This window comes from Oncorhynchus mykiss, chromosome 18 (genome assembly GCF_057628025.1).
Source record: "Oncorhynchus mykiss isolate SJ-2025 chromosome 18, ASM5762802v1, whole genome shotgun sequence".
Classification (NCBI taxonomy): Eukaryota; Metazoa; Chordata; class Actinopteri; order Salmoniformes; family Salmonidae; genus Oncorhynchus; species Oncorhynchus mykiss.
Window position 1 is genome coordinate 29,449,787 of NC_143039.1, and position 16,470 is coordinate 29,466,256.

Below are 16,470 nucleotides of genomic sequence, written 5' to 3' on the forward strand. Positions count from 1 at the left end.
TTGAACTCAATTGCTCACATCATCATGACGCTGTGGCAGAGCGTCCTCCTCACATGTCCTCTCGGCCCTGCACTGCAGCACAACAGGTTTACAGCAGAGATGTTCCCTCCTTTGGCCCCTCCAAATGAGCTAAGTGAACAAATCCAGGGAGGCGAATTAAACCATTGTGCCGTTCCACATGGAGTCCCACAGAGGACCCCATTGGCTTATTAAAAGCATTATTTGTCAGGTTAGAGGCTCTATCGTCAACCTCCTGCAGTGAGACATGGCTAATTCATTCATCCATTAGCCAGGATTCGGATACCCTGCTCAGGGTCATGGCAACATTTCGGCTGGCTTCTGGCTTGAAAATAGGAGCATGAAACCCCCCCACCACCAGGTTCACTTAACAAATGAGATGGGTATATTATGAAATCACAAAGAGGCACATGTTAGTGTAAAGACACACAATTGCGTACATACACACGAACACCGAACACGCGTCCCTATACTAACGCCATAATTTGATTCACACCTGAAATACATTTTTTCCCAAGCAACTGCAGCTCAGGAGTAAAGCAACTAGGTCAGATACTCAGTATTGGCTAATAACACACACACAGCAACATGCAGCTTTTGCTGAGGTTGCCGGAAGTAAAATGTTTAGATTTTGTGTCACCTCCCAAATGAGTTACACTGGCACATAATTTACCCCAAAACTGTCAACAGCCTAGGTTACATCGGTTCAGCCCATGACAGGGCCTCTACCGTTAGCCTGTGGACACTTGGCTATGATTCACCTCTTGTGACGGCCATGACATATCGACAGATACACTGAGTTTCGGGCCCTTCTGTTCTCTAAAATGCTGCCTTCATTTTGGGCCGCTATAAAACGGCTCACATGCACCCCTTCTGGAATAGGGCCCTGGAGTCTTGAAAGGAACACTTCCATATGTATTTGTTGGTGCCTGTGATGTAATGTGTTTTTTAACCCTATCAGAAGATGATCGGCACAAATGTTGATGCTTGCAGTTGGAACCACTATGATTATGAGGGCACCCACACAGGATCATTGATTTAAGCATATTGATCAAAACCTCATTGAAAGACCAACTTCTCTTGAATGGTATGTTACATGCAACTGCCTCTGTGAAGTATCTAACGATAGCCTTTCATTTACCCCACAAGAACGCATATGAACCTGACATCATATTTATTGATGACATTAACATATTTTGGTCAATATAGTGCAATAAGTGCAAAGCAATTTAAACAAATGCAATTGACGAGGGAAAGAGAATTGCGAATGCTTGTATAAAAATAGGTGTTACATTAAAAGATCAGTATTACACAACATAATTATTACTTCAATTATTATTCATGAATTTGATAACATACCAGGAGTACATATTAAGAATGAACGCACGTATTCATTTTTAATAGTAATCATCCTAATGATAGCTGTTTAAAAGGCCCACTTGCCTTCCAACTCCAAAAAAAGTGCAGAAAGCATACAAGGACACCTTCTTTTCTTCTTCATTAAATGACGCAGTCTTTCTTTAACATTGGGGGTGTGCCACCTTTGAAAACAAAACAACAAAAAAAGCCACTTGTACAATGCCGAGCTACGGTGAATGATATGGAACTACAAAACCTAAAGGTTTTACAGAGGATCCTGGAATTATGACACAGGTAGTATTGATGAAGAATCAAAAGTTTGGAAAACACATGGCAGAGCACTCCAATAAATACTTACAGACTAAAAGCAGAGAATTGTCCTGCGCAGTTTGATGGAGACACTGCCGTACAGTGTTCTTTCGTCAGAAGGTGATTTATAAACATTTTTTCTGTGATTCACAATATATGTATGGTTATATTCCTGAAAATGTGGTCGGGTAAGGTTACCTGTACACTTACATATATGTGTATTCAATCGTCACCATATAAAAATAGATTCTAAATCACCAGTTAAGTAGAACAACTTGTGTGTTCGTCCAGTTAGGTTCAGAGAGAGACTTTCAGTTCCTGCGATGTCATGTAATTAAGAAATAAGAATAATAGAGTTTGGCACACCCCGTTTAATGCTTATTTTGTTGATGTGTCGTGCCAAGGCACCCTCAATATTGAGCCAGTACTTTTAAGGAGGGAAATCCTTCACATATGGACAAATCTGTTGCTCAAAACTGACTGAAAGTGGTCTGTTTCTCAAGAACTTCGAGGTAGTCTGGCTCGACTTGAAGTTTCGCTTTTAGTTCCAAATATTCATTTCTGTTGGGCTCCACGTAAACAGTACTTGGCGCTGTGCCATAAAGCACTGTTTCTCGTATCCTCTCTGGGTGTAAGAACTGGCGTCTAACATCAAAGTTTGGGTTGTACGTGTACGAGACAGGGCCAGTGTACTTGTATTCTAGACTGTTACCGGAGGGGGATTGGTTGTCCGCCTCTATGATGCCCCTGAAGAAGTGCTCAGCATTCTGTGCAGGGGAGGGGTCCTCGCGAGGCTCAATAGTGCTCACGCTATAAGTGGGACTCCTCAAGTTGCTGTTCCTCTCCTCATCCACATCACTTCTATAAGTCACCTTCAATTCATGGAGGTCACGGTAATCCTCGACTGTGTTGCCTTCCCTGGACCTGTAAATGGGATTTTTGCACATGTGGCCCATAGGGTGAGGGATGTACTCATACACGTGTCCTGCGGGGGCTTTGACTTTGGGGACGGTTCGGTTATTACTGTAAAGGCTGTACTGCAAGTTAAACGAGCTCACGTCAGAGTTGTTGGTGCTGGTGCGGTCGCTCTGGGACTTTTTGCGCTTTTTCACCACGACCACAAACAGCCCCGCCGCCACAAAGACGGACATGATGAACACGAGCAGCAGGCTGAGGATGAGGACAGAGAGAGGGACGACGCTGCTAGTGGGGTTAGATCTCTGGTAAGTCTCTGTGGTGGTGGCTCTGTCCGGCAGAGGCTCGTCAGAGGGGGGCGCTGTTGAGACGACTACGTCAGAGTAATCTGGACACAGCTGTTCAGACTGAATGGAACGCATGTCAATCCCGCTGTGCCGTTTGGGGGTCTCGCATTTAACCTCATTAACAACGGTGCCTGCACTGAGCTGCTCAAGCCATATCTTCATGCCGACGACGTCACATGAGCAATCCCACGGGTTCTCAATCAGATCTATCTGCAACAGCAATTTTAACTGATCTAACACACCGCTTACAGGCAGGTTTTGGAAATGGTTACTGCGGAGATTAAGTCTAGAGAGGGACAGCCCAGTAAAGATTCCCCCTGGTAAGGTTTTCAGAAGGTTATTGTTGAGGAAAAGCAGCTGAAGGTTTGGCACAAACCGGAAAGTGCCCCCTACAATCTCTTGGATTTTGTTGTATTCTAAGTAGAGATACTGCAAACTCTGCAGGCCAAAAAACATCTCTGCTGTAAGCCTGTCGATTAGATTACCATTTAAATACAGCCTACGCAGGTTGGTTAAATCCCCAAAAGCTCTGTCTTGGATGAGGGATATCCTATTGTTTCCTAGGTGAAGCAAATCCAATCCGGTAGCCTCCAAGAAATCCGATCTGCGTACCACAGGAATGTAATTCCCCGTGAGGTACATTTTTTTGGGATTGTATGGCTTGGGCTTAAGGTCAGATATGTTCTCAATCTTTCTCTCCTGGCAGTTGACATTTAGTCCAAGATCAGCAATCTGCAGATTACACGTACAGGTGGTGGGACAGTCCAAAGGCACAGGAGATTTGGTCTGATAAGCAATGATGGGGCCATAGTTGTAAGGGTTAGCCGGAATCCGGGAGGTGGGCTTTGACCTGGTTCGGTTTGATTGACGGGTGCCCTTGGTAGGCCTTGACGACGCCTTGAAAGCATTCGATGAGGTGGCTGAGGCCGTCACCGAAGCTGGAGTGGTTTGGAAATATCCATTGGTGCTGAGTGGGGGAGGGGGGCGCATTTCATATTCAGAGATTGCTCGGCGAGGGCACAGCTCCTGTTTGGAGACCTCGTCCAGGTCTCTGCCATGCAGCCTGAACGGCGTCTCACAGACCACCTCCCCCACTAAAGCTGTGTATGATATGCTCTCCAGCCAAGCTTTCAGGGCGATGAGCTCACATGAGCAATTCCACGGGTTCTCCTCGAGTTGTAATTCCACCACTTTGTCCATGTGCTCCAGGAGCCCAATGTAAGGAAACATTTTCAAACGGTTGCCCCTGAGGTCCAGATGTGTTAAGGGAACATTCCGGAAAATGTTGGTAGGCAGAGCAGAGAGCAAATTGTCATTCAAAATGAGAACTGTGAGCTGATGCAATTTACTCAGGGCATTGGGCTCTATATTGGTGATGTAATTGTAATCAATCTGAAGGTATTCCAAACTCTCCAGGCCGACAAACGTATCATCCCTTAGGACGTCTATCTTGTTGTTGTTCAAGTGCAATCTCTTTAATCCTTGAAGTCCATTGAAAGCACCCGTTTCCACTTCGTCGATAGCATTGTTGCCTAAATGCAATATGGTCGCCCCAGTGTAGTTGATAAAGTCGTTGAGGGACAGTTTCTTTAAGAGGTTCCCTGTCAGCAGAAGGTGGTACATTGAAAAATGCACCGGGCTTATTTCTGTCAGTCTGACAATCCCTCTGTTCTCACAGCTTACCGTCAGTATCCCTTCCTTCTCCTCGCATGTACATAGATTCCTACAGATCTCCCCGTAATTGTCGTACATCTCGACCAGAGTCAGAGATGCTGCGATCAGAAGGATTATTTTCAGTATCCAGATATGCATTTTCAAGGGAGAAGGTGCCCCAGCTCACTGAAGTATGGTGCCAGTATGGGGTGTCATCTAGAAGAGAAAGGCAGGCATTGTCTGTTTAATGAACATCTTATGTTAAGCGAAACATCCCTGCATGCAGTGGTAACAAAGAGTTATACACTTGTGGATAGAGACATACTACACTTTGTAAAGCATTTTAGATAACTAAATGCATATACATATTTGGAGGTTTACGTGCAAAAGAAAGACCAGCAATCTGGAGAGAGTTGCAAACACAATATAGTTATGTCAAAAACATTTGTTGCAGCTAAAATGCCACATTCAGTACAGTTCCATTATTATGTATTTAGCTACAGCATCATATCTCAACATGGTATAGACATCCCGAAAAGGAAATAACTCCCCATGCGAAATATTGATGACATGCAGTGCACATTGGTGAATGTCATGGAAAAGAGTACAGCCTTATGCGTGTGTTTCTTTGAAAATAGAACAAGCAGGTTGATTATAGCTGCTTTAGGATGGAGTTGAGGGATTTTGAAAGCTAACGATGCATTCAAATGGCTTGCAAACTAAACCGACTAGCCATCGGCGACATTTATACAGAATCCATTGCCATTTCAAATTATATTCCCCGAAGATTCCAGCAAAGAGTTAATCTTGATACAATGTTTACGTTTAATCGACGGGACCCAGGATTAAAACATACATTTCATGAATGGAATGGAACAAAATTCCATTGTTAGTTTAGATTTAAAGATCTATTTTAAACATAGTATACGAGCAACCCTATGGAAAGACCAATCTTCTACTCACCCCGCATATCCGACGACTTGCGAATAGTATACAAATCGCCGGGTATCAATCATTATCATCAGATATCAGGAGATATTTGTTAATAAATAATGATAAATAGGCTAGTCGTGGTCATTATGGGAGGTGTTCATCCTCAATCATGCATGCGTTAGAAATACTGATTGTTACATAGGGATAGTCACAGCCCTTCATCCCTCCGGCGAAAAAAAGAGACCCAAGTTGATTAAAAGCAAAAACGGATTTGCAAGCATTGCTGAATGTCATGCACAATTTACATCTTGATGTGGAATAAATCATACTATAATAAAGGTTTAAATCGCATCCGGTATATGTTGAAGTTGAAGAATTTCCTAATTCTTCTTCAAATAATCTCTCTCTCCCTTTCACTCGCTCTACACCCCACTCACAAACGCGCGCGCACCACTCACACAATCACACATACACACACACAAACACACACACAAGTTATATCTGTGACAAAATCCACAAAATAGAAAACGCTATCGGCCTAGAGGTCCGATGTTGTGGGTGTAGTCATCCTAATATGATCATAGAGTTTATGGTAAACTAATAGGCTATGCTTTTTTTTTTTTACGAAAGGACATTTGATTCATACCGATGAAGAGTGTATTGCATTGCATATTTAGTTAGTATGTAGCCTATGTAGGCCATTTACCAATAATTAATTTAATCAAAATAGGCCTACACTGAACGAATATGAGGCATTGCAATGATTTCATGAATTGCGCATTCATTCATCACATTGAAGGACACTGAGGAGCCCCCAAAAAAGTTATGCAATTTATGTCAATTTATTATATCGATCAGTAAACGCGGATGCATATTATTGCCACTTTAATCAAATTCACCCTTTTCATCGTTTTTAATCTAGATTAAACCAAATTGAATACTGCTGTATGTGGATAAAGAGCTGTATGGGGGAAAATAATTTTCAGGACCATGGACAGGTCCCCTACTCAAGCAATAGCTTCCCCTGAAATGAGCAATAGAGCCCTGCATCTCAGACAGAAAATCCGCTGTCCTTACCATGTTGAACCTTGTCAATGCGAAAGCATTCCAACTACCTTCCGCTGTTTACCATCCTGTCCTATGGTAATGTGGAATCTGTGATTTTCCTTCCTTTTCCCCGTTGTAAAATCCTCAAAGTAGAGCCACGGCGGTCTTTAGCTCCACATACCAGGCAATGAATTGCACAAACTGTCTCATTCACGCCTGCAACGTGACAATCAGCGCGACAAAAAAACGGGTTCTTGTATTTCTCACAGCTAATCTTGGTCTCTCATTGTGGATTGGAATCAAGGAAAAGTAATACTTTCATATGGGAAAAAGGGTAATAAACCGAACTGCAAAACATCAGATACATCCATTTCAACCGAGATCTCCCTCTGTAGCACAAGCGCCGGTGAATCCGTGGAAAGGCACGAATCCCTTTGTATCTTGTGAGTGGTACGGCTTGTATTGCGTTGTGAATAGATCTACCCAAGATCCCCCAAAAAATTCTCAGCGTTGACCGCACAATTTGACTGAATATGTATGCGCATCTTAGATAGTTGACTTTAATTCGACATTGTCTGACGAAATAATATGATGTCCTCCTTATGTCTCTGTGCAATCAGTTATGCGTTTTTTGTACTGACAATGTTTCAACTGGTGGAACGTGTATCAAGGCTGGCGCAGCATACACAATATGTAAAGTCAATATTAATTTCCATTCGTTGGAGGCTGAAAGAATCCTGAAATATGTATGAATATCCCCACCCCTAACGTATATAACGAGCAAAACATGCATGTTGTCAATATTTAGATGCAATTTGTTGTGTAGTACTTCGTGAGGGGGGGGGGGGGGGGGGGGTCGAAGGAGTGAGGGAGGCCTATAGAGGGCAGTACAATGCGATGAAACATAATTTTTTGAGGGTGTACTGTACACTGTCAGATAATACGGCTGCATTGACACAGACAGACCAATTTTGATATTATATTTATTGCCAATAATTTGACCAATCAGATCAGATCTGTTGCCCATAATTGGGCAAAATATCAGAAATGGGCTGCCAGTGAAAAAATACTCATGGCAACAGGTGCTGTTCATGTGGCATGTATGTAAGGTCAGTGTGTGGGTGGAGTCGTAGGATGGCCCGAGGGTGTGTGTGTGTGAGAGAGAGAGAGAGAGAGAGAGAGAGAGAGAGAGAGAGAGTGACATAGAACACAGCCTATGAGACATACAGTATAACCTAGTTGTAGTTGAGGGTAGCTAAAACTCTCTTTGGTAGGGCTAACTGCCTGCACCTAACTTAAATCTCAGGCATGCCTAAACCATATGGTTTGGGTAAGTGTTTAAAGACATGGAAATTTACTGTACATACAGGAAATCTGTGCACAAAATTGCAAATTGCATGTATTTTCTAAATTAAATCAACAATTATAACAACCAACACATTTGGGTCTGATTTCCTGAAAAAAAAGAAGATTAAAGCCTAATCCTGGACTAAGAAGCATGTTTAGTGGGGATTATCCCTGAAAAGTACATTTTAGTCCAAGACTAGGCTAAATCTGGGTCTGGTAAACTGGGTTTTTCCATTACAGCACCAGTGGTTTGCAAGTGATCATATTCATGTTAGCTCTATTGTTGTTGTTTTTTTTTTTTTTTGGGGGGGGGGGGGACTGTGTTTCCAGTTAGTTAGGGCTGACACTGAGGACTTGACACTGAGGACTTGCCACTGTGGACTTGACACTGAGGTCTTGACACTGAGGACTTGACACTGAGGACTTGACACTGAGGACTTGACACTGAGGTCTTGACACTGAGGACTTGACACTGAGGACTTGACACTGAAGTCTTGACACTTAGGTCTTGACACTGAGGACTTGACACTGAGGTCTTGACACTGAGGACTTGACACTGAGGTCTTGACACTGAGGACTTGACACTGAGGTCTTGACTCTGAGGACTTGCCACTGAGGACTTGACACTGAGGACTTGACACTGAGGTCTTGACACTGAGGTCTTGACACTGAGGACTTGACACTGAGGTCTTGACACTGAGGACTTGTGTAGAGCAGAATCAACAACATCTGCATCAACAAGACAGTTGCTTTGTGAGAAGGTGTTAACCCTAGATGGTGTTAACACATGTGCACAGTTAACCATTGCTATATAAATGAAAGCTGAAAAGTACCAATGGCCTGGACTTGGCCACAAGTTAGAGCAGGTCCACGGAGGCCATGGCGCAGTGAGACACTGGGGCCAGGCTGTGTAGGTGGCAACACAAAAGTCTGAGCCCTTTTGGTAAAACACTAGGGAAAGTCCTTAGTGGAAATAAGCGATTCGAATCTGAACTGTTTGAATTCATCAACTTTTTGCCTGGTGCCTATTCAAACAGTCAAATTTGTGGTTTATCTGTCCATTGGCTAACAAAGACAGGTGATTGGCAAATTAAGTTTGAATAAGTCTTTGCAACCCCATGCATGTTAGCTCTGCCAGGGATAAAGTCCAATTAGACCTTGAGAGCCATTGAGCAAGCAATGTATACATATAATTAAATCTAGCTTATGGAGGGGGCTGGCATGTACAAACAGATCTTCCCTTTAGTCTACATTGTATTACGTATCCATAAGCCAACTCCTATACCCTCCTTAGTGACCAAACACAACGGTAAGCTGATGTGTCATATAGGCGACATCCAAATTACCCGTGGAGATGCATTAAATTATCTGAACGTTTCTGGCTGGCTAATCGCATTAGCAATACGTTAACAGTAAGTTGCCCGTTGTGAAGGACACATCTCACAATCGCTGGCGCTCAGTTGGAAATCCAGTTAAAGAAGTCGTTGTCGTGATAGCGTGGCGCGGTGCCAGTGGTGTCTTCCCAATGGAAGGCACTTTGGCTGGCTCCCCTGAGAAGAATCATGACATCAAAATAGCAGTCATTTTTTTGAATTACCTGACATGATTATCGGTTTCCTCTGATGGAGGAGATACAAGTGGTTTGTGTGTGTGTATGTGCACGTAAGAGAGAGAGAGGGAGAGAGAAAGGAGAGAAAGAGTAAGATAGAGAGTGAGAGGGATAGATATGTGTACATGCGATCATTTTAAAAGAAACAGTAGCAGTATTATTCAAATCAGTGTGTGTGTGTGTGTGTGTGTGTGTGTTTGTGTAGGCCTTTGTATTTACTCTACAGCAGATGCATCTATGCCAACCTGCCTGTTACCAGACCAAAAATATTAATAATTATACACACAGGGCACTACAGATTGGAAATGGGAGCACATACGGCTGCTTGGTCAACATGAACTGAGTGTGCTTACAGTTTGTAGAATTAGGTGCCTACTGTATAAGCTTCACCTGGAAAGCTCATCCTAATGATCACCTACTAAATAATGACTATGCCAGTGGAGGCTGCTGAGGGGAGGACGGCTCATAATAATGGCTGGAACGGTGCAAATGGAAAGACATTAAACAAATAGAAACCATGTGTTATATACAGTTCCACCTATTCTGCTCCAGACATTACCACGAGCACGTCCTCCCCCCAATGAAGGTGCCACCAACCTCCTGTGCTATGCACACACTATCATACCCAATCAAGGAGTAAAGATCTGATGTCATTGGGATGTGATGCTACAAAGTATTGAGCCCAATGCCTATGCTTAATGAGATCAGATAATGTGCCCAAGGCTCGTAATTAATGGTATGTGGGATTATCTCAGAACATTATACAGTATGTGCTGTGTTTCTATGTCACACATTACTGTTTGCATTGACAGCTTTAGCATCTAGACAGTCTGAGCCAAGATTTGTGATGCCCATAGAATAAGTAAAAAAAGATATAGGACTCTTATCACTGTTGTCCTTGAGTTATCCTTTTGGGACCAGAATACTAACATTCAATCGAATGGATTTGTATTAAAAGATAGTTCTCCATTTCTCAAGACAATGTTGACAATGTTCTTCATGTAAATACTGATATTAATCATCGAATGTCAATGTCATGTGGATGTCATGTTTTATAGAGATAACGAAGAGACGTGGTGGTGAATTCATAAATATGATATGTGGATTGGGACAAAACTGTTACAGCAACTGCACATTCATTTGATTCAATTGCAGTGCACCTGTCGAATAACAAACAGCAATTCCAGCTCAATAATCGTTACCAATTTCTGGAAAAAACAGTATTTTGGTTAACTGGTTATTTGATTGATGGGTTAGCTGGATTGCTTAGAGTAATTGATAATCTAGATGCACCACAATTAAGAGTGTATGCCTTACTTACGTGACTTTGTTTTCTCAACAGTGGAGTGGCGCCATCCATTTTCCTTCAACAGTGGCAAATACAGGAAGTATTCACAACCCTTGACTTTTTTCACATGCTGTTGTGCTGCAGCCTGAATTAAAAAATGGATTACATCTAGATTATGAGTCACTGGCTTACACACAGTAACCAAGAATGTCAAATTGGCATTGTGTTTTTTAGAAATGTGTACAAATTCATTCAAAATGAAAAGCTGAAATGTCTCGAGTCAAATAAGTATTCAACCCTTTTGTTATGGCAAGCCTAAATAAGTTGAGGAGCACATTGTTGCTTAACAAGTCACATGTGCGCAATGATAGTGTTTAACATGATTTTTGAATGCCTACCTGATCTCTGTACCCCACACATACAATGATATGTAAGGTCCCTTAGGTGAGTATACCTCACTATTGGCTAATAACACACACACACACACAACAACAACATGCAGCTTTTGCTGAGGATGCTGGCAGTAAAAATGTTTATATTTTGTGTCACTCCCCAAAAAACTATCAACAGCCTAGGTTACATCGTTTCAGCCCATGACAGGGCCTCTACCGCTTGGCTATGATTCACCTCCTGTGACAGCTATGACATATCGACAGATACACTGAGTTTCGGGCCCTTCTGTTCTCTAAAATGCTGCCTTCATTTTGGGCCGCTATAAAAAGGCTCACATGCACCCCTTCTGGAATAGGGCCCTGGAGTCTTGAAAGGAACACTTCCATTTTTATTATTACTTTTTTTTTCATGACCGTATGTTGAATGGCGCTATTAATAGCATTGCAAAAATGTATTTTGATTCATGTCATGTGTTTTCAACCCTATCAGAAGATAATCAGCACAAATGTTGATGTTTGCAATTGTAACCACTGTGATTATGAGGACACCCTCACAGGATCATTTATTGAAGCACATTGATCAAAACACCAACTTCTCTTGACTGGTACATGTTACATGCAGCTGCCTTTGTGAAGTATCACAATAGCGTTTAATTTTCCCCACAATAACATATATGAACTTGACATCATATTTTCTGATGACATTAATATATGTTGGTGCAATAAGTGCAAAGCAATTAAAACAAATGAAATTGATTAGGGAAAGAGAAGTAATTGATCATCTAGATGCACCACAAATTAGTGTGTGCCTTTATTTGACTTTGGTTTCTCAACAGTGGAATGGTACCATAACATTTTATTTCAACAGTTGCAAACACAGTGCCTTCGGAAGCATTCACAACCCATGATCTATTCCACCTTCTGTTGTTTTACAGCCTAAATTGAAATGGATTACATTGAGATTGTGTGTCACTTGCCTATACACAATAACCCGTAATGTCAAATTGTAATTATGTTTTTAGAATTTTGTACATATTATTTAAAAATGAAAAGTGTTTGGAGTCAATAAGTATTCAACACCTTTGTGATGGCAAGCCTAAATAAGTTCAGGAGTAAAGATGTGCTTAACAAGTCACATAATAAGTTGCCTGGACTCACTATGTGTGCAATGATAGCATTTAACATGATTTTTTAAATGCCTACCTGATCTCTGTACCCCACACATACAATTATCTTAAATCAGCTTGAAAATCTATGGCAAGACATGAAAATGGCTGTTCATCAATGATCATCAACCAACCCGACAGAGCTTGAAGAATAAAACAAAAATGTACGTGCAAATATTGTATAATCCAGGTGTGAAAAGCTTTTAGAGACTTGCCCAGAAAGACTCACAGCTGTAATCGCTGCCAGGCTGGCAGCGATTTTGAAGTCAGGCTGTAACACAACAAAATGTGGAATATGTCAAGGGGTGTGAATACTTTCTGAAGGCACTGTACATCACATCAATAAAGTTAGCTCCTGGAATGTGTAGATCACTTCTTTACTCTCTGTTTTCATTTTTCTGGCAGTTAATTTGCCACATTTACTTCCTGCGCGATACTAGCTGTCAATGCCCGGGCGTTAATCAAAAGCATCAAATCTAACCCTCAGCATTTATCAGGCCTGAGAAGATGTATAGCTCTGGAGTGGATTCACATTGAAGAATGACTGTATTGCCTCTTCAGACAGCTAAGATTGATCACCAAAGAGCAGGGAGGTTTCGCGGGGGCTTTCCTTTGTTTTTATCCCTCCCAGGTTCCTAAGGGAAGGTAATTTAAAAAATGTTGAATCGGTAAGATGCCAACTTACCTGGGGCTATAATGAAGAGAGCTGCTGACGACAGCGATAAGTGCATCCACAGTATCAACAGTATGAACGAGTGAATGAATTGAATTATGAGCTCTCATGCAGAGTAACAAAGCGGCGAACCTGAAAAAAGTTCACCAATCATAGCCTTCAGTTACAGTAGGCCCTAGGTTAAAAAAAAGACAGAAAACAATCCAAAACAATACAATACAAACAACATATTTTCACCATAACTTTGGACATAGAAATCTCCCATGTTTACAATGTTGACATTTTCAGAAATAGAAACTTATAGAGTTGACTTGCTGAGACTTGGGTATTGGGATAGAGTTTCAGGTCTGAGCGCCCATACAGAAAACTCATACATCATAAAATATACAGTACTTACATGTATGTTCAAAACATATTCATGAAATATATAACTTGAGCACATCATAGAATATGTATGTATATATATTTTACAATCTATGTAAATTAAATATGCACCACATGTATCATGCTGAATTGTAATGTTGTGTCTATTGACATCTAGTTCCTTGGCTTTAGGTTTCCAAAATGGGGTTTGCATGCAAAAGTTAAAAATGTAATTATTCAGCTATTGAGGCTACTTGTCAATTATGAAACAATGTAAGATTAGCTATGTTAATTTCGAAAGGAGACACATTAACCTAGAACATATTGCTCCCGAGCTGTCAATCCCAATTTGAAATGATCCAGAGCTGGAAATTTAGAAATTTCACCTGTTAGCACCCAAAATCAATCTTACTGATAATAGTATTTTGTTTCATGATATATTCATAACAATTATTTAAAATCTACTTTTTAAGCTAGCGGGTCAAACTGCCTGAAAGAAAGCGTTTTCACTCAGCTAGCTGACACAGCTACTTACTGTAGCTAGCCAGCTCCCTTAGCTTGTCCACACAACATGCAGTGTGACTGACCAAGGTAAGAATTCAATGGATAGTTAGTATGTTGTGTAGCTACATTACAGGTATGTGCTAGATATAATCTAATTGCCAAAGCTAGCTAGTTAATGTAAAATGTTTCTTACCAAGCAATGGCTAGCTAGCTAGATTATTTCTAGCTAAAAATAAAAATATTTTTCCCTGCAATGGATAATTCTGGTGTGGAGCCTCAACAGCCAATGTCAGTTAGTATTTTGTATCATTTAGCTAGTTAGCTCCTGAATATTAACCTCTTATTCTCCATCTTGTGTGGAATCGTTTTACTGACTCTATGTCTCTGCATTATACACAGGGTAATTGCAACTTGTGAGTCTGACAATGGACATTGGAGCTTAACCTGTAGTTGACATGCAGCTAGCTAGCTAGGTAAATAATGAACCATAATCCCAACTCATGACGTTACTATCCTGCATGAATCTGCAGGTAGCTAACCAACCAGGTTCAATGTTATCTTGCTAACATTAGGCTATAGCTAGCCAAGCAAATGGCTCTGAGATATGAATAATAAGATCATACATGTAACGTTAGCTAGCGAGCCAGCCAGCTAACATTAGCTCGCTAGCTAGGTAAAAAATTAACCATAATCCCAAATCATGACATTACTACCCTGCATGAATCTACAGATAGCTAACCAACCTGGTTCAACGTTAGCTAGCTTAAATTAGGCTATAGCTAGCCAAGCAAATGGCTCTGATATATGAATAATAAGACATACATGTAACTTTAGCTAGCGAGCCAGCCAGCTAACTTTAGCTAGCTAGCTAATAGTACACTTTAACTTGAAATGAACCACTTTCTGTCAAAGTTATAAACTGTCAAATCTGAAAATGTAGCTAGCTAGACTATCTTACCTGTATACATCATTCATGGATGGACACGTCTCCTGTCGGATGCCATGGTTTGAAGATGTAATCCGGAGACAGGTCTTTTCTTAATTTCCTTAGCTTCATACTCGAATTCCACTGATTTCAAAACTCAGTCCTCCAGAAAGTGGAGAGCAACACTTACGCAGTTACTACACAATCAATTAAAAAAAGCTGCACCTAGACAGACTGACCAGCTCAAATAGACAGAAGCGTGCTATATGGCATACCAATCCAAACTCGTCTCTCGGCATGTCATTATCTCACCCAATCATGGCTAGCGGGAAGATTACTCACTTTTTCTGTGCCTAAACCAACTAGGCTCGTAAGTTAACAATTTGATTTGTATTTACAGATGGCATTCACATTTGTTATTAAGGCACATGAAAGTTCACATGTTTGAGAAGGCATTTGTGAGAAAAAAATCCAATTTGATAAAAAAAAGGTTACATTCAAATGGCTCTCCTGTGAATTAGTGACCCTGCATAAGCCTAGTTTCCTGAAACAGGTCACATATATGAGGAATGAATATATTTAGATATTTTTATTTCAAATATTAGTACGTACACTATATTACATATACAGTATGTATTTGAAATATGTGTCAATATAAACTCAGCAAAAAACGTCCTCTCACTGTCAACTGCATTTATTTTCAACAAACTTAAACATGTGTAAATATTTGTTAGAACATAACACGATTCAAGAACTGAGACATAAACTGAACAAGTTCCACAGACATGTGACTAACAGAAATGGAATAATGTGTCCCTGAACAAAAGGGGGGTCAAAATCAAAAGCAACAGTCAGTATCTGGTGTGGCCACAAGTTGCATTAAGTAATGCAGCGCATCTCTTCCTCATGGACTGCACCAGATTTTCCAGTGATTGCTGTGAGATGTTACCCCACTCTTCCTCCAAGGCACCTGCAAGTTCCCAGATATTTCTGGGGGGAATGGCCCTAGCCCTCACCCTCCAATCCAACAGGTCCCAGACGTGCTGAATGGGATTGAGATCCGGGCTCTTCGCTGGCCATGGCAGAACACTGACATTCCTGTCTTGGAGGAAATCACACACAGAACGAGCAGTATGGCTGGTGGCATTGTCATTCTGGAGGGTCATGTCAGGATGAGCCTGCAGGTACCACATGAGGGAGGAGGATATCTTCCCTGTAATGCACAGCATAGAGATTGCCTGCAGTGACAACAAGCTCAGTCCGTGACACACCGCGCCAGACCATGATGGACCCTCCACCTCCTAATCAATCCCGCTCCAGAGTACAGGCCTCGGTGTAACGCTCATTCCTTCGACGATAAACGCAAATCCGACCATCACCCCTGGTGAGACAAAACCGCGACCCGTCTGTGAAGAACACTTTTTGCCAGTCCTGTCTGGTCCAATGATGGTGGGTTTGTGCCCATAGGCGACGTTGTTTCTGGTGATGTCTGTGTCTGGTGAGGACCTGCCTCTCTCAGCCTATTGCAGACAGTCTGAGCACTGATGGAGGGATTGTGCGTTCCTGGTGTAACTCGGGCAGTTGCTGTTGCCATCCTGTACCTGTCCCGCAGGTGTGATGTT

At 41.6% G+C, this 16,470-nt stretch overlaps 1 protein-coding gene across 4 annotated transcripts; it reads right to left on the bottom strand.

The window, feature by feature from the left end:
* Positions 1-1,177: 1,177 nt before the first annotated feature.
* On the bottom strand, positions 1,178-15,114 carry LOC110495819 (SLIT and NTRK-like protein 5). Of its 4 annotated transcripts, XM_090208107.1 has the most exons (4): positions 14,882-15,114; positions 13,069-13,188; positions 10,859-10,970; positions 1,178-4,817 (listed from the first exon to the last, which is right to left on the bottom strand). In XM_090208107.1, the coding sequence occupies exon 4, from the start codon at positions 4,758-4,760 to the stop codon at positions 2,157-2,159; it is 2,604 nt and encodes an 867-aa protein (XP_090064233.1). In that variant the 5' UTR covers positions 4,761-4,817; positions 10,859-10,970; positions 13,069-13,188; positions 14,882-15,114; the 3' UTR covers positions 1,178-2,156. The 4 variants fall into 4 exon arrangements, with proteins under 4 accessions (XP_090064233.1, XP_090064234.1, XP_021426951.3 ...); XM_090208108.1 differs by lacking the exons at positions 10,859-10,970; positions 13,069-13,188; XM_021571276.3 differs by lacking the exons at positions 10,859-10,970; positions 13,069-13,188; positions 14,882-15,114 and adding an exon at positions 6,612-7,339.
* Between the last annotated feature and the right edge of the window lie 1,356 nt (positions 15,115-16,470).

Bases quoted from the DNA above. Each gene is read 5' to 3' on its own strand.
- LOC110495819 (XM_090208108.1), bottom strand. From the start codon at position 4,760: ATGCATATCTGGATACTGAAAATAATCCTTCTGATCGCAGCATCTCTG.